Source organism: Phoenix dactylifera, chromosome 1 (assembly GCF_009389715.1).
Source record: "Phoenix dactylifera cultivar Barhee BC4 chromosome 1, palm_55x_up_171113_PBpolish2nd_filt_p, whole genome shotgun sequence".
Classification (NCBI taxonomy): Eukaryota; Viridiplantae; Streptophyta; class Magnoliopsida; order Arecales; family Arecaceae; genus Phoenix; species Phoenix dactylifera.
The window spans coordinates 1,159,892-1,178,342 of NC_052392.1; the positions used below are offsets into that span (position 1 = coordinate 1,159,892).

At 38.2% G+C, this 18,451-nt stretch overlaps 2 protein-coding genes across 3 annotated transcripts; one reads left to right on the forward strand and one right to left on the reverse strand.

Moving 5' to 3' along the window:
- The first annotated feature begins 1,043 nt into the window (after nt 1-1,043).
- Nucleotides 1,044-10,896, forward strand: LOC103715776 (T-complex protein 1 subunit beta). Its single transcript, XM_008803529.4, has 11 exons — nt 1,044-1,193; nt 1,331-1,387; nt 2,496-2,561; nt 2,645-2,756; nt 3,292-3,420; nt 4,552-4,623; nt 5,008-5,123; nt 5,393-5,469; nt 8,863-9,348; nt 10,099-10,414; nt 10,501-10,896. The coding sequence occupies exons 1-11, from the start codon at nt 1,188-1,190 to the stop codon at nt 10,645-10,647; spliced, it is 1,584 nt and encodes a 527-aa protein (XP_008801751.1). The 5' UTR covers nt 1,044-1,187; the 3' UTR covers nt 10,648-10,896.
- A 1,749-nt stretch (nt 10,897-12,645) lies between these two features.
- On the reverse strand, nt 12,646-17,771 carry LOC103715775 (psbP domain-containing protein 1, chloroplastic). 2 transcript variants are annotated; one of them, XM_008803528.4, is made up of 3 exons: nt 17,537-17,771; nt 14,299-14,717; nt 12,646-13,058 (listed from the first exon to the last, which is right to left on the reverse strand). In XM_008803528.4, exons 1-3 carry the CDS (start codon nt 17,703-17,705, stop codon nt 12,837-12,839), a joined length of 810 nt encoding a protein of 269 aa, XP_008801750.2. In that variant the 5' UTR covers nt 17,706-17,771; the 3' UTR covers nt 12,646-12,836. The 2 variants fall into 2 exon arrangements, with proteins under 2 accessions (XP_008801750.2, XP_008801748.2); XM_008803526.3 differs by having other exon boundaries at nt 17,516-17,763.
- Nucleotides 17,772-18,451: the final 680 nt, after the last annotated feature.

Genomic DNA, 18,451 nt, shown 5'->3' on the forward strand with positions numbered 1-18,451 from the left:
GATCTAGACCATAGCTTCAAGAAAACCATACCTCATACATCCCATAAGTTATTTACTACTATCAACTAAGTCGAAGTAAATAACGATCTTCAAAATTATATCTATACTAACATACTTCTCTTCAAAGTCTATATTTCTGAAATATTATAAAATATTTATGACAACCTACTAAAATGTTCCAAACTTTCTATGTGGATCGTCGCTTCTTAATAATCATTTACATGTAATCGGCATTATGTGTAGCCTGAATAGTTCACCAAGCACTAGATCTGTCATCGAGAAATCATCCGCCCACATTAATTGACAGGTTGTTCGCACGTATATGCTAAAAATACGTCGAGAACAAACAGAACAACCGGCCCATCACCTTGTTACATGCTACAATGTTCCGGCCCGAACCAAGTGGCGGAAAAATAAATAAATAATAAAATCCTTCGTGAAAGTTCGAATGGTCTGATGAGCTACCTTCACCGGCCAAAGGTACGATGCGCCGCGAAACGAGCAAGTGCTCCGAGACCTGTTCGGGTCGTGTTAGGTTTTTTTTTTTGCCTTTTTTTTTTTTCTTTTCTTTGTACAACTGCAACTCACACAAGACAAGATGAATATGAGTGCAGCTAACAAAACTAAAAAAAAAAAAAAAAGGCACAAAAAGTTCGGAGATACGTGATTTTTCTAAATAAAGCCTCCGAATTGATAAGTCGCAAAAAAGACAACTCAATCAGCAATACTATTTATTATTCTACAAATATGTCTAGTTTGATAAAAGCCGCACTCTCTTCAGAGATGTCGTAAATGGCCTTCCGCTAGCAGCATATCTCTAACTCTGGATCCATTCAATCACCATAGCCTAATGAGTGCCTTCACTGTAGATGCCTTCGCTCATCAAATCATGCGGGCCGGGTTCGGTCTAACCCCTTCACTAGGCTATATGGTTCGACCGGTCGAACCGCCAGGGCGGTCCGAGTCACCGGTTGGAACCACAGACCGACTAGAGAATGATGAGTGCGGTAACCTTACCGAGAGAGGAGAGTATTCCATCTCTTTTTGGTTCGATCGACTTCTCGAACTTCGTTAGGGTTTTGGGTCTCGAGAGAGCGAAGAACGAGTGTGCGTGCTCTCCTTCTCTTCTCTCCATTTCCACTCCCTTTTTTTTTCTTCTCAGACTTTATCTCGTCAGATCTTCTCCAATGGCGGTACTTTTTTTCTTTCATTCTATTTCTTTCCTTATTTTTTTCCTTTCAGTTCTTTCTTTCCCTCATTAAACGCGCGCTCTCTCTTGTTATCTCGTTGTTTGGATTGTCTTTTTCTCTTTTTTTTCTCTCGATTTTAGGTGGAACGGCTGCTTAAAGATGAAGCCACCGAAGAGAAGGGAGATCGGGCCAGAATGGTATGCCTCTTGTCGTTCTACTTTCGATCTAGATCATTATATATTTTGATGAAGTGAATGCAAGAATATCACGATAGTGGATAGGTTAAGTAATCTATTTTTTCCTCCCGCTTGTTGTTGATTTTTTTTTTTTGTTTATTCTTGGTCTATTCTATTTCTATCATATTTTGTACCGAAAAACTCTTTCTTTAATCAACCGCAGTGATGTGAGAATAAGAAGTCGTGAGAATCCCTGGAGGGGAACAAGATTCAGGGAGTGGAAGCGTGTAGTGAGATTAGATTTGATTATTTATTTCATTTTCTATCCTGATAAATGGATTTTTTTAAAATAAAAATGACACTTTTCTCCTGGTAATCATGGTCCGAAATGCTCGAACTATTGGAAATAATATTCGGAAGTATGATTGGTTGATAACAGCTGAGGTTATACACTGCAAATTTGTCTTCAACCACCATTTAGTATCTCGTGGGTATGGGTCGTTTCACCTGTTGAAGCCATCTTCACGACCACTTTATAGGGGTTAACTGCCAATTAAGAAACAGAGTGATACGAATAACGTTTAGTGTATCTTAAGCTCTCCAAACTCATAAAACCTTCGATGACACATACATGCTTTTTTTAACCCTTTTTTTCATTTTTTTTGAGAAATAAAATTAAGTACCTATATGATGGATAAGACTCAGATGAATCATGTCGATGAGACTGATTTTAGCAGATTGTATAGTTTATGTTGAAGGTTTGGGATGTATCCTTATTATGGTTTTCAGAAGTATATATGAGTAGCTAGATCTACTTGCTTGTTTATATTACATAAGAAGCTATAGCAACCAGATTCATCAAATGTACAAGGCCATCATACAATTCAGGTGGACTACGTAACAAGTTCTCCACAATATTTCACAAACATATATTTTCACTATGGGATATTTAAATTGTATGTATTTAGAGCTTCTATAGACCAATTATTTTGCTGTAATTCCCCTCACTCTGCCCCCTCCTCGCGGAATCACAAAGATTTCCTTGTGAAGACCTTTATCAGATCTTTTGTATCTCCATTGCTGACTTCTTCTACTGTTGCAACATTTGATAATTGCCTTTCTCATGCAGGCATCATTTGTGGGTGCCATGGCAATTGCTGATGTGGTCAAGACCACTCTAGGGCCAAAAGGAATGGTATGTGCATCTTCAAACTTTAGCCACCATATTCATATTTGTTCAATCAATTTAACCTTCATATGTGCGCATTTGATATGCAGGACAAGATCTTGCAGTCAACTGGCAGAGGACGCACTGTTACTGTTACCAATGATGGGGCTACTATCTTGAAATCACTTCATATAGACAACCCAGCTGCTAAGGTACTAGTTGGTATCCTTTGCTTTGCCTTCCTGGTTATTAAATTGGATGTATACTTATTGTTATATGCAGGAGCGGCCCAATATATTTGGGGGCCTAAGGTCGTTTTGTCTTTGAGGCCTTCCCTACGGTGGGCCGACCTAAAGCGAATTCAAAGGAGGCTTTTTTTTTCCATTTTGTCTTGAAGGCATTTCCTGCGGTGGGCCTTCTTTGGGCCGGGGCCTTAGGCGACCGCCTCAGTTGCCTAAGGGTTGGGCCGGCCCTGGTTATATGGCCAATTTAGATTGTTATTCTTCATTTCCTTTTCCTCAACTTGTTAAAGTCTAAGTAACTGATTGCAAAATCTTTCTCTGATGAGGAAAATTTCTAAATAACTGATTTCAAATCTTTCTCTAATGAGGGTTTATCTCTTTTTTGTTAAACACCTGGTGTAAATAATTAGCATTCCTTATTTCCCTAATAAAAAAACTGTATTCACATGGAATTATGTTCGCCCTCGAGAAACTAGTAGAGGGAGAATTGAGTTCTTCCTCAATTTAAGAATCAGATATCTCAAAAGTTCAAGATGATGAGGTTGGTGATGGGACAACTTCTGTTGTTGTTTTGGCCGGAGAGCTTTTGAGGGAAGCAGAAAAAATGGTCAATGCAAAGATCCATCCCATGACTATCATTGCAGGTCTGTCTCAAGCTACTGTACTTTTCTCTTTCTTAGTAATTTATCATTAAAGCATTGTTGGATGTCTTGCTTCTAAATATTTGTGTGTAAAATTGATTTTGATTAGCATATTATCCTTTTTGCTGGACTTTTTATCCAGGCATGCTTGAATTTTTATTAGCATATTCTTGATTTTTTTTTTTAAAAAATGGAATTGGCTTTTCAGGCTTTTTGGCAGATTATATTTTCCTTCTTTTGATGAATGTGGAATTATAATTGCTGCAAGTCATTTCACCTGATGTTAGTATTATTCTGTTATATGGTCTTATCTATCTTTTTAAATTAAAAATGATCCATCTGTTCCTTTATTTTGCAGTTTTTTGTGGCTGTTTTATTTTAGATAACTTGTCCTATCAATTTGTTCAGTGGGTCTTTGATATGGGACTCATGGAAGGAAAAAAGAGGAATGATTTCAGAGAACTATCATATTGAATGTTTTGACGTTTTATTGTTTAATAGGAAGCATCACATTGAGCAATAACAGAACAGCTTATGGTGAATGTGGCAGTTAAGGGTGAAAATTCAAAGGAGATTTTGTTAAAATTATCATGATCGAGCATAATGACAAATGAACAGTAAGCGAGGTTGACTAGATATTAATCAGAGGGGGAAACAGACTAAAAGTAGGATCTATGATGTTTTACTTAATAGGTTGTGCCCAAAGGTGTGGGAATAAAGCACAACCATAATGGACTGATAGGGAGTGGGGCTGAAACTTTGGACCCAAGGGGCATAAACCTCAACAGGATGCACAATTAAAAATATAAAACTTAGATTGCCCTTGTCTTGCATTGTAACTCTAGACTTTACAAGATAAACTCCGAGTCAAATCTGTCAGATTGGTGTCTTTGTGCAAGTTATTTAAGTTATAAAATTGATAGTTCAGTCATCAAAGTGTTTCTGTTCCACTATCTCCCTTCTCTCTTTGTATTTGGCTAGAACAATTTCTGGACCTTTTCTTATAGTATCGTAGCATAACATCTCCATATTGCTTCACATTGTCCATATTCTAAATTCTAATTGTTGATGCCAAGAAGCATTTTAGCTTCTTGCATTTTGGTCATTTCTAATTTTATCTATCTGATCTGATAGGTTACCGAATGGCTGCTGAGTGTGCACGTAATGCTTTATTGCAGAAGGCCATGGACAACAAGCAGGATCCAGGTATTGACTAATGTGAAGAAATCATAGGCCATTCTTTTGTTCAATATTGTCATTTTGCACATCATAAATGGGGCTTTATTAAACTACCATAAACTTGGGATCCATGTATTGACCAATGCAAAGAAATCATAGGCCATTCTTTGTTAGATATTGCCATTCTGCTCATCTTTGATCAGCTTGATTAAGTTCTGTAAACTTGTCATAGCATCACCTTTTAGGTTTACCATCACCCAGGTAACAGATTTACTGCAAAAATGTGCAAATTCATACGTGTATATACTTACCCTGTACCTCTTATGGTAAGAAAGAGAAGGGATTCCATTTAGTCTTCCTTTCCTAGTTCTGCACATAATTGACATATGCTATACTTATTTGGTAATGCAGAGAAATTCACGTCAGATCTAATGAACATTGCAATGACAACACTGAGTTCAAAAATACTCTCCCAGGACAAGGAACATTTTGCTAAGCTTGCAGTGGATGCTGTTGTGAGGCTTAAGGTATCACATTTCTTTATTAATCTTTTATGCATCATAAAACTTGCTTTTTTATTTGCAACGTGTTAGTGCATTAACCTTACTGGCGATTGCTTGTGATTTTCTATAATTTACATCAGTAGTTTGATTGTGATGCTACACTTTCTTATCAGCATGTTACAACTTCCTTTTCAGAGATTGTGTCATCAATGTTCCTAGAAATTACTTGAGATGTTACTACATGTTTTGAGCTAATTCTTTTCTGACTTATGTATATTTCTTGTTGATGGCAGGGAAGCACAAACTTAGATTCTATTCAAATTATTAAAAAAGCTGGAGGATCTCTGAAGGATTCATTTTTAGATGAAGGGTAGGGATTTTACCATTTTAAACAAATATTAGCATGTAATGCAAGGCATCATCACATGGTATATGCTAGTTCTTTGATCAGTTACTGATTGTTGCATTCACCTTTTGCAACTTGTGTTTTTTGTCATACTGCATATGCTTCCCTCGGTTTTTGATTATCAATACCATCATCTGCCTTTTGAATCTGTAAAACAATCATATGATACATGATAGCTAATTTTTACCTGTATCTTCTCTCTGGTGAAGATTTATGTGGCAAGGCAAGTCTTTTCTCTACATTTTAATCCTGTCATTATGCTGGTTTTCCTGTCTGTTCACCTAGGTTTTGTTAGTTAACGTCTGATTTTTTTCCTGGCATAGAGGAGCTTTCTTATAAGATAGCTTTTGTACCAACTACCAAGTAATTGTATTTGAGTGTTTTGACTCCACTTTTTATTTTATTCTCGACTTAGTGGAAGATCTTGTGCATGCATTACCATATCTTGGTCTAATGTGCTTTGAGACGTGTCATCTTTTTTTATATAAAAAGTGTGCATGGACATACTGAAGCAGTTGGTCATTTTTGTATCAAAAAGTCATGGGCATAGTGTGGTTGGCGCACCAGTTCATTGATGCTGCCCCTCAGTGGTTGGGCTGCTGATAGATTTGACAATGTTAAATAAAATTCTTTTTATGAACAGCAAATAGTAGCACATAAAGATGTGCCTCGTATGTAAAAGAGAAGGTAAGAAGGTGGAATGTAGGAGGATTAGAAGTTGATAAACAAGATAGACAAGAATTGAGAGGAAAAAACCTCTGCCCGATTCACTCAAAACAGCCGATAGAACAATGCTTGCTAACAATTAAAGGACTCTCAGCTTACCTATAATGAACATAGAACTAGTACATAGTTTGTCTCAATAACAAACTTAAGACTCTAACTAATGTAATTTCATAGAGACTTTAAGTCTTAATCAATATAAAACTCCATTTCCTTAAACTGCTCATTTTCTTCAAGGAAAAAAATCTAGGGCTTTCCAAAAATTTTACCAATATTTCTATTGAACTCTGCATAGAAAGACAAAAAGATCTTTTCATGACGCAACTGCAATGACTCAAGATCTTTCCATAGCCTAACATAGTTGCAATATAAGACCTTGTAAACAATAGTCCAACTCAAAATAGGATTAAAAAAACACCAGAAATATAGCCCTGAAAGCCACTATGGAAATTGCAAGGGAATATGAATGACATAACTCGAAAAGACTGGTTCTATGCAAGTATGAGCAGAAGGTTAACTAAAGGGATTCAAAAAAAAATGTAAGTTAGGGCCTAAATAGGACTGTCAACGGGTCTAGTTGGCTTGAGCGGCCCGAAGACCTTGCTTAAACAAACTGGGGCTTAGGCTCAAGGTTGTTGCACGGATGCCTGTTTGGGCCTGAAGTTGGAGGGGGCTTTTTTTTTCTCCTTTTGGGACTAGATTTTGCTGATTTTTCAGCTAAAGAGATCTGGATTGGTTTTGCCCCTCCTAAAATTTTACCCATAGTCAGGTTAGTCCTTGGTAGGGTTCATCGACTTGGTACTGGAGGTCATATCGGTCGGTGACCGGTTCGGTATGGGTCCGAATCCTGTTATTCTTGGGCGCATAGAGAATAGAGGAGGGCGAGAGGGAGAAAAGGAGAGAGGAGGAGAGAGAGAGGGAAGAAGGATGGGGAGGGTTGAGGGAAACCCAAACCCTAACCCTAGCAGAGTGAGAGAGAGAGGGAGGGCGAGCGAGTGAGGGAAGGAGGAAGGGGGAGGGCCAAGGGAAGCCTTAATCCTAACCCTAGTGGAAGAGAGGGAGGATTGGAGGAACTTACCGGAAACCCTCAAACGTGAGGAGGGGGGAACCCATTGCAACTGGGCAGGTGGGCGTGCCAGGGAGGGGGTGGGTAACCATAAATCAGCCCTGTCTCAAAATCATAGGCTGAACCGTGCCGGTCCCTGATCGATCTGGTCTGGTACATCCGGAATCGGCTGGTTCGGCATGGTTTGGTTATCCTTGGTTCTTGGTCTATGTCCTTTGTGCTTGATTCAGGCCCAGTAGCGCAAAGCCTGATCTTTATTTTTCAGGCTTGCTTTGGCCTAGTTGTGGCCCGGTTCATTGATAGCCCTAGGCCTGACTATCCAAGCCTTCTTGTTATCATGTTTTGCTGGGGCTAATGAGTGCTTGATTTTCTAAGCTGATTTGGGTCAACCATGGACTACAAGATGTTGCAGGGTTTTTTGATTTATGTAGTTTAACACGGGCTGTTATCCAACAAGGGTCGATGCAAGTGTGCAAGGCTGGTGCATGAGTACCTGATCAAATGAAGATTTTTCTATTGCACATGACGGTTCCTTTTAAGGCTATCAAGTTTGTGATGATGTCTTTAAAGAATAAAGTTCCTTTTAAGGCTATCATTGTTTTTAATGATGTTTATAAAGAATAAAGTTTTGTTGATGGGATAAACTTCTAGGATTGGTAGTAGGAACCTTCCATTTAGGGTGGCACACTCTCTTCTGTATGTCCTAGGTGACTTGTCCTGGCACCCTCTGTGTTTTCTTATGATGTTTTCTTGAAAGACCAACTCCCCTATGTCCACACCAAAGCCAGTTCCAGTAACTAAGCAACATCTTGAATTTGCTATCTTTTATTGTCATGTACCTTTGCTCTTATCTTTATATATGGAAAGTTCTAGACCTATAAGATACTTTGACTTTTATTAAAGTTCACCTTACTATGGTAAGCCATGATATGTACCAGATATGGGGCAGCAGGTACTGCAATATGGTTGGTTTTTAAACCTTGGTTGAATGATCTAGACATGATGGTTTTTAGATAGTCTGTAAAATGTTTCATATATTGGGTTCTTGTTATGCTATCATCTATACATCACAGACTACAATTTTTTTTTAATAATTCATTTAATTCACTACGAAATGTATTTCTTGAGCTACTAGTGTAAAAATATATTGCACATGTGTCACATCAGTCTTCAGGTATAATTTCGAGGTAAGAGTGTGATTTTTGTGTGTGTGTGTGTGTGTGTGTGTGTGTGTGTGGATAGGAGTAAACCTAGTAATTTTTTCCAGCATATTTACAGCCCATGGCATCAGCCATTACAATCATAGCAAAATCAGTATTAGGAATATCAGTCCAAAGGAAATCATCGATGCTATCAGTAGCACTACTATCCAAGGGAGTGAGTGGTTGAACTCAACATTATTTTATGTTTTGAACTCAACATATGTTCCCAACTAGTTTGGGATTAAGGCATAGTTGAGTTGAGTTGGTCTTTACCTATGTTGATGCCTTTTTATAATCTTTCGTTTTGTTCGAAAAGGGTACAGCACTACTTGCTCCGTATCGATAATATGCTGTTGTATCGTACAGGTTTATTCTTGACAAGAAGATAGGCATTGGCCAACCCAAACGCATTGAAAATGCAAAGATCTTGGTTGCAAACACTGCTATGGACACTGACAAAGTCAAGATCTATGGGGCCCGAGTTCGTGTTGATTCGATGGCGAGAGTTGCAGAGATTGAGGGGGCTGAAAAGGAGAAAATGAGGGAAAAAGTGCAAAAGATCATAGCTCATGGCATTAACTGCTTTGTCAACCGACAGCTTATATATAACTTCCCTGAGGAACTCTTTGCAGATGCAGGAATACTTGCCATTGAACATGCTGATTTCGATGGGATTGAGAGGCTAGCACTGGTGACTGGTGGTGAAATTGCATCAACTTTTGATAATCCGGAGTCTGTTAAGCTTGGTCATTGCAAGCTCATTGAGGAGATAATGATTGGCGAGGACAAGTTAATTCATTTTTCTGGGGTTGCCATGGGTCAGGCATGTACCATAGTCTTAAGGGGGGCAAGGTACGGCCTTTTTTCAATTGATATCTAACATTAATTTAAATTTTCTTGTCAAATTTTACTGTGGAATCACTTCCTTTTAGGCCTTTTTGAATATCTACCCAGCTTGTCTATTGGATATCCTTTACATGGTTGATGGTGAGAAGACATTAGTGGTCATGAGAAATGAATTCTTCCAATCGGGGAAATCTTGGTTAGTTCAATCCAGAAAAATTGAGACATTAGAAACGACTTTTTAGAAGAAATCTGACATCTCTAAGCATTCGGAATGTCTGATTTGGGACTTGCCAACTGCAACAATCTCTTCTCTTTATTATTACTCGTGGTTGGCCTTTTGAGGATTTATCCAATTGTCAGCCTTTTTGGGCATCCAAGCAGGCCCTTCAGTATCCCTAACATTAATTATCTGGACATAATCATTTTGAAGTTTGATTTAGGTTTTCTCCCTACCATTCTATTTCCGTTGCATAATCCCTATAGATCCCATAATTCCCATGTTCAGCTATTACATGTCCACCCAAATTGATGAGAAAATGCCTAGTATTCTTGTTCATGGTTCTAATTTTTTGATATGGATGTGCCACCTAGCATCTGCTTCTTAGTCCCAATGAAATAAGTGATTAGATAGGCCATTTGAATACAATAGATAAGTTTTTTTTTTACGTTTTTTTTTGAAGAGCAAAACTTTTATGCACAGTATCTATGATACTGCAAGGCGTTGATATTCATAGGATGTTCATTTTCTGTACTTAGTTCCCATGTATTGGATGAAGCGGAAAGATCCTTGCACGATGCCTTGTGTGTGCTTTCTCAGACTGTGAACGACAGCCGAGTTTTGCTTGGTGGTGGATGGCCGGAGATGGTGATGGCAAAAGAGGTAGATGAACTCGCCCGAAAGACTCCTGGGAAGAAGGCTCATGCCATTGAAGCTTTCTCAAGGGCACTCCAGGCCATACCAACCATCATAGCCGACAATGCTGGCTTGGATAGTGCTGAGCTTATCTCGCAGCTTCGTGCAGAACATCACAAGGAGAGAACCAATGCTGGAATTGACGTCATTACCGGCGGCGTAAGTGAAATGAAGTCCATCTCTAATTCTTTAGAAACTAGAATTGCATTTATTTTGCTTATTGTGAATCTTAATTTCTGGTACAGGTGGGTGACATGGAGAAACTGGGGATATCAGAGTCCTTCAAAGTTAAGCAAGCTGTGCTGTTATCTGCCACCGAGGCATCTGAGATGATCTTAAGGGTTGATGAGATCATAACTTGTGCTCCACGGAGGAGAGAGGATAGAATGTAATTTTTTTCTTTTTCCAAATTGACCATGGGAATCTTTTCTTATTGTTTGGAGATGAATTCAGTGTGGTGTGTTTTTTGAAACGGTGCGCATAACTTTCTGATTTGTAAGGCGCTGATCTTTGATATCAGAACTGTAACTGAAGACTGTAGAGCTTTACGATTTTGTATGGGATATATGCTGATGTTAGCTCTTGTGCTTGATCAGCTTTTAAGTTGCTCCAATTGATTGACTGACTTATTTTGGATCCTATGTTGGGTGAAACAGGTGATAATATTGTCCCAGTTATCTTTTAGATCTTGGTTGTTTGTTATGTGAACTTGTAATCTAATTAGTGTAATCATGATTGGCAGGTTTGAGTTTAGTCTAGATGAATGAAATATGCATAAACTAACCGGCTGTAATGATTTTGTGAGTGGTTGGTAGATGCACCACTTCCACAGCTTTCAAAGGCTGAAAGTCGAGCATATATGGCTTGTAAAATGATTAGTCACTTGTTTGCATATCTGCTACCGGAACAACTTGATATTCTTGGTTTACTGACACCTCGTTGTTAGAGTGGAGTAGGCCTGTTGATGGCATTCATGATCAAGTGGATTTTCTAATACCTTACAAGAATTTCCTCTTTTTCTCTTTTTGAAATTAATTAATATATTAAATCAAAAATGTAATCAACAAAAAAAAAGATTAGTTGAAGGATAATTTTACAAGATGGTTATACAAACAAAGCATTTTATAGCACAATATGTTGGATAATTAGAAAACAATATGTGCACATCATATTAGTATGGCCAATGTTAGAATGGTTATATAATAGTATAACAAAATATAGAAAAAAAATAAAATTATTCGGAAAAAAATAGAGGTATAATTAATTAAGGATAAATTGAGAGAAGAATGATATGAGGAAATGTTTTTGATACATATAGAACTCTTTCAGAAAGTATAGTTCTAAACAAGATGGAGGAAATGAATCCATGGAGGAAACTAGTTTGAGGTTAATGTGTAGTTGAGTACATAGTCCTACAGGAAGAACACACTGGTGGTGTATCAATTTGGTCTACACGGTCCTCAGCTTTGCTTCCCTTCCTAAATTCCATAGTCATCAGCTCTAGAATGAGCTGTTAAATAAGAAATTGGGTGATATACTACTGTTTGTCTAGGTTAATGGTATTAGATAGTATTGTGTGGGTAGTGGACGATGACTAATGGCTATGGAGCGCCAATTTGGTGCACGCAAAAGGTCTCCTGTGCCGTGTGACATAACACGTGCTAATTGGTGCAGCCCACAGAACTTATGTGCAGTACTGAGTGTGCCAAGATGGCATGTTACCACCTTAACTTCCCATATGCCAGATTCTCAATTTACTCAGCTCACTGACAACTGTGCAATGTGAAAGAAATTCTTTGGAAGCTGGCTCTGAGGCCAGTAGTTGATGTAATTCTGCACTCAGCTTTCTTTTGTTAATTAATTTTCCATCTGATTTTTGTGCATCTCAACAACACCAGCTTCTCTAATGGTATATTTTGATAAATTTACCACTAGACTTATGTGGTTCTATGAAACAAAGGAACATGGCAATCAATAGTTATGACCATTATTTGAAGGCAGTGAGTTGCTTGCACCAATTAAGTAAATCTGACTTTTGGTGTTTTATGTACCACAAAAGCTGGACCAGTATAAGGATTTCTCTTATACTTTTCTTCGCAAGTTGTATTAGCTTGCCGAGGTTTAAGATGAAATACATCTGCTGACTTCACATATTAGAATTACTGGGGTTTGAACAATAAAAGTCTTGAAAAAAAAAAAACTAATCTACTTTGCAAATCCTCTTTGGTCCAGCTCAAATGACAATTGTGCTGTACCGAAGTAATGTGGTACAGACTTAATTACTTAGACGGTAACAAAAGAAAAAGGTTATCAGCCAGGCAGCAGCTTCAGATGAAGTACCGAATTATAAAGTAGTTTTTTATCAGCAATTGTTATTGATGGTTACTCCATGAACAAAAAAGGAAGTTCTTTTTCATTGATGATTTACAATTACAAGGAACTTTGGAAACAGAATGAACCCTATTAAAGAACTTGTTCAATTCCTCGATCATGTTTCAATTAAAATGCAAATCATTACAATAAACCCAAACAAATTGGGTGAGAAGGACCTCAACTAATAACTTCTGGAGACCATTGCATTTTAATCCACTGCATTGATCACTCTGAAGGAATCCATAACTTTTCGCAAATCTTTTTCCTCCTCCGAGAACACATTTTCTGGCGATTGCAACCTCAACTCATACAGTCGGTTGTTTTCAACACCAAGAACAGATAAATAACGCCTATCCCATTCAAGACGCTGCATCCTGTCCTGTGGCATCACAGCCAACTCATTGTTGCTTGCATATGATTTAATATTTACCTGTATAAAAAGCAGAGAAAGGTAAGGGAAATTATTCCTGCCAAAATATAAAAATAATCAATAAATCTTTTAAAGCAGTACTATTAAGTAAAATTTCTAAGTTTCTCCAAAGCAGCAGGCATGATTACAACTCATTTGTAAGTGCAATCAGTGTCCAGGCACGCAAGCTAATATGAAAAGCTTAAACAAATAAACAAAGCCAAGCAGGCTGCTCTGAGGAAAATAATACTCCAAGCAGACTTCAATACTAAACTTCAATATGTAAGTACCTGTCACCGCCCATGAGCCTTTTTACATCTTTCAGATCAGGGAGATACAGTTAGAAGGCAGATCGAACATGCTATAAGATGGAAACTCAGGATTTTCTGGCATCAGATCCTAGAAAGTTTGGTATGGGAACCCATAATGAGAGCAGAACACTCACCAGGTATGGTCAAACATAGGGTGCGGCATCAAGCAACATCTCCATCAACAAAATTAAGTGCTTTCATTATTCAGTATGTACACCTATAGCCAAGGAAGCTGATTTAAGGAAGATATTACTGGAAGCAGATGGTAATGCTAAACTTCAGATCACAGATCAGGGAGTACAATGAGACGGGCAGGTTGAACATGGTATGAGATGGAAACACATGATTTTGGGGGCATCAGATCCCAGAAATTTTTGGCATGCAAGTCCATATGCAAAATGACTCAATACTATGACAATTCAGTACATGCAACTATAGCAATAAGCAGCAAGGCTTACCCCATCTATTTAGATTTGACTTTATGTATTGTTACTCTGCAATGTCTTCAAAGTACAAAGAGTTGAACCTGGAAGTCTCCAAAGATAAATACCAAGCACAAAATACTCAACATAGATGTTCCAGGACTTTGAACTGTTTGATTGTTTCAGAAATGCCCAAGTAAAGGGAAACAGATATGTTGAACCAATACTGGGATCTGACTTAAGAATATATAAGGATTAGGAATGACCAAAATATTGAAAATATACAGGAAAAAAGAAATTGAACAAAAAAATAGCAAGAAACAAAATGCCATTAACTTTCCTAGCACTTGAAAAAATTCTTAACATGCTATATCAGTATGCTGGGGTTATTGATCTAAAGGACCCAACGAAGCATGTGCACAATTTCCAGCTTTTGGACATAAGCTTAATCTACCAAGAGAATGTCTCCAACACTGCAACACTCGATATTGAAGCTTTCATGTAAACCTTGATAAAATAGACCCTTACCTCCACTTGATAGTAGACTCTGCCATCATCAGCAACTCTTGATAATGCTGATAAAATGTTTGACTCACGCCGAACACCTAGTCTAGTAGACATGAACTCAGTCAGGTACTGCTTGAGCACTTTCTCTGCAGCTAATTGTGGAGGCCCCAAATCTTCAACACTCTTATACCTCGAGGACGAAGGGGAAGATAACTCCACTGATAGGTTTTCATCAAGAACAAAAGGGTCCCGGAAAAATATGTCTGCACCAGCCCCACGGACTTGGATCCAGTTTTGGGGATACAGAAAAGTATAGCCATCGAATGTATCTATATATTCCCTGAAGCAAACTGAGGGTTCTGCTAAGGTGACATCAGGGGATCCCAATTTCGAGAATATTAAACTTGACAGCATGGAAGCTACTATGTTCCTCCTGGGAACTGCGAAAGCTTTAGTATGATTACAATAGACGGTATGTGACATGAAACTAGAAAGAATAATGATGACTACGATATAAATATGAAAAATAGAGTTTAATCTATGCCTCTAGTTTCTCAATCATGTAATGGTCATTTTACCAAAGAAGTTTGTATTGGCAACTTAGAATGGATTAGAATTTAGATACAAGAAATCTACTTCCAGAAAGACCAAAATCCAGTATAGTTTTCCGTAAATAGGCCCAAAGCCCAGAACATCCTTGTCCTCTGCATAGATTGGACAACATACTTGTTTCAGTCTACCAATAACATGAAGCCTTGTAGTAGCAGGTTATAAATGGGTGGCCTGTCTTTCATATAAAAAGGTTAATTATGGTGAGTGATAAGTGTAAATGAGAAATACATATACATCTTCATGGGTTTTCGTTTCCCCTTATATCTTCTTGTATGTTTTGCTTCAATTGATTGAATTTTCCAATTTCTCAAATAAGAGGCCACAACAAATACATCAGAGAAAACATTGCTTCTTTCCAACTATCCCGAACCGGGCGGCTCCGGTTGATTTGAGCCATACCGGTGGCTCACCGGTACGGTTCCGACAACGGAAATAAGACTTATTGCCGAAGTCGAAAAAGGACAAGGAAAGAGAGAGCGAGCAGGGGAGGGAGGGCCGGAGGAGGGTGGCGGATGCCAGCGGAGGCCGCAGGGGGCCGACTTCATTTAAAAATCATAAAATTTTTTAGCCGCAGTCGGACGAAACAGGGGAACTATTGCAGCTTCACCTGCCGCGGCCTCCGCCAGTGTCCGCCACCCTCCTTCGGCCCTCCTTCTTCCGCTCGCTCTCTCTTTCTCTTTTCCTCTCTCCCACAATGTCATGTTCTTTCTCGGTACAGGCCTGACACGGTCCATACCGAGTTGTCTTGCCAGAGAACCAGTACGGTGCCTGGTACCGGTTCCTCCGACCTTGCTTCTTTCATTTTTTTTTCTTGTTTTTTTGATCGAAAGGCTAAGAGATGCATCTTGACATCTCTTGAAACCCACGCAATATTATTATTACCCTAGTCCAAATTCTTGGGGATGCAACAAAGACTTGGAGCCCCAACCGCCGGTTGTTAGATGGAGCGGTGTGACCATAAGCCCAATGCTCTATACACTTAGATGAAAACAGTTTTTTTTTAGAGGAAAGAGATCTACAATACTTGTGAGGAATTTAATGAACAAAACGAGTTTAGTATTTTTTGGTAACCATAGCTAATCCATGAAGATGTGGGGTCTGTACTCTAAAAACACGAGAAAAACTAACCAAAGCATCTCCATCATATTCCTCTTCTTTTACCATGAGTAGTGATTTGCTTTCCATTTTTAAAATCCTTACTCCTTTGGGCATCTTAGGCAGCTTAATTTTAATCTCTTTTTTTTTTGGTAACTAAATTTAATCTCTTTAAAAACTATAACAATCAAGAATAGGAAAAAAATCTTTAAGGAGTTTTGCGAAAGAAAGATAAACAATTATATAAGATTTTAAATGTATTTGCCCTGCTCTCACATGCATAGCTTTTGCTAGAGACTACTTAATTCACTAGAAAGCTCCACCTGAATAACAATGTCCATACATTCCTCCTTTACATTCCTCCTGCTTCCTACTCCTAATTCAACTATTATGGTGAAAAGAGGACTTTCCTCATTAATCCTCTCAAGGAAGGTTTTATAAAGCATAAAATTCAAAACTCCATCAGCTTCTCTTGTCCCAACCTCTCTAATTGCCTCGGCATCCATATTACGAGCAATGCCAAGCCACAGTGCCTAGAAACGAAAGGATCTGCTTTCCTTGTTAGTAAGCACATCCTATGAACATGAACTTGGAATCCCTGCTTTAGAATTAAATCCCTAAAACTGTTCAACCTAACAAAGTTCTTCCAGTAGCCAATTGTATTGAAAGATGGCCACTAAAATCCAACCTTTCCATCCTCTAAATGACCAATCTTTCCACACAAATTATCATCCACACGTAATGGCCTAATTTCGTCGCATCAAGCTCCCTAAATACCTAACCATTTTCCCTGTCAACACACCTTTTCCAAACCTATCTGCTCTCTATCCCAGTCAATCCTCTTTCCAAATTTTAACCACAAACAAAACCTCAAAATCCAGAATCATTCCCACCTTACCTTCTCAATAATCTACAACCTTAGCATACGGACAAAAGGTAATAGAAAAGAGCAATTTGGAGTAGCCGCAAAAATTATTCTCCTCAATCCAGAAATTCTTCCAATACCAGCCATATATTCTCCCTATTCTACCACACAAAAAAAATACTTTTGAATGCGGTTCTTTCATTGCATTTGCTCCGCAACAAACTATCATCCTTTCCAAAATCCCTAATACTTAAAAATTGCTTTTTCCCCTCGGAAACGCTTCATCAACTTATCTACCGCAAAGATCACTCAGTAATCATTCGCCTTCATCCAGCCCCTCCTTCGGTATAACGTCTCTCCAAAAAAAAGCAGCATTATAAAAAACCTTTCTTGAACCTATCCACCTATGACTTTCCCAATCACACTACATAAATCTCAACTAAAGATACTAAATTGAAAAATATTCAAGGGAAAAAAATAAAAATCTGAACTTTTATTATTCTAAGTGTAATTCATCTGCATTTCCATAAAAAATCAACATTTTGGTCATCACCAATCACTCGTCCAACAATGTCTTCACCAATTCAGTTCATATACCACTACATGGATCATAATACTTGGTAGACTAATAAAAGAACATCATTCCATATATAACTACTAATCTACCGTAAGAGAGAGAGAGATGACCGATGTCGGGCGCCGAATTTAGGCGAGATTGATGACCAGGGGAGTTCCTCCCCCAGTTGGTCGAGCTGGCGGACGATGAAATTAGCAGCGGAGGCGCTGACCTTCGGCGCGTTGAAGGAAGGTGCGGGACGCGGAGCGACCCGACCACGGCGGCGGAGGCGGCTGCCATGGGAGGAAGGAGAGAGAAAGAGAGACGGATGGCCGACTAATAACTCATAAAAAGAGATAACGCCGACATGCCGAAATAGCTGTCACCTCCGAAACAAATTATTCAGCGTTATAATTAAAATGAAAAAAAAGGCGTCGTGCTTTTGCGCAGGTCAGTTTGTACCGAGTTCATTTGAAGGTAAAATAATAAGTAGTGAAAGGAAAAAACAAAGAATAATACCCTTATTTGTTGAATTCGACATACTTATTTTTCTACTTAATCTAAAAATTTGAACTTAAAAAAATTATTTATTTTAATAAAAAATAAAATTATTAACACTTGTTTAAAATCATGATCGGTTGGAATGATTATTGCTTTATCCCTTGGTCCAAAAATTTGCTGCTGTTGTTGCTGTTGCTTTTTTTAATATAAAAAATAATAAAAACTAAATATTTAAAATAAAATGAACAAGAACTAGTGATATTCACCATCAACAGCAAAGACAACTTCTCAGAAATAGAAGAACCCAGGTGTGAATTAAACGACGAGCCAAAACCTACAAGTCAATTAGCAATTTGGTTTACTTTTGGAACCCACCTGACCTGACAATTGAATCAATTGAAAGCTAAGATAATCTAGTCCAATTTGACACATACATGTAATACCTTTGGATTTCTGTGCAAGCATCCGCTCTTGCATTTTTTTCATTTTTTACAGGCCTATTTGTTTTTTGGGTGTGGCAAGCTTGGATTAGGCAGGAATAGATT

Coding starts and splice junctions, on each gene's coding strand:
- LOC103715775 (XM_008803526.3), bottom strand. CDS start 17,705: ATGGCAGCCGCCTCCGCCGCCGTGGTCGGGTCGCTCCGCGTCCCGCAC. Junction 14,718..17,515: donor TCATCTCTCTCTCTCTTACG/GTAGATTAGTAG, acceptor AAGCTTTCGCAG/TTCCCAGGAGGAACATAGTA. Junction 13,059..14,298: donor GAGTCTACTATCAAGTGGAG/GTAAGGGTCTAT, acceptor CTTTTTATACAG/GTAAATATTAAATCATATGC.
- LOC103715776 (XM_008803529.4), top strand. Junction 4,624..5,007: donor GGACAACAAGCAGGATCCAG/GTATTGACTAAT, acceptor TTGGTAATGCAG/AGAAATTCACGTCAGATCTA. Junction 9,349..10,098: donor ATAGTCTTAAGGGGGGCAAG/GTACGGCCTTTT, acceptor TTCTGTACTTAG/TTCCCATGTATTGGATGAAG.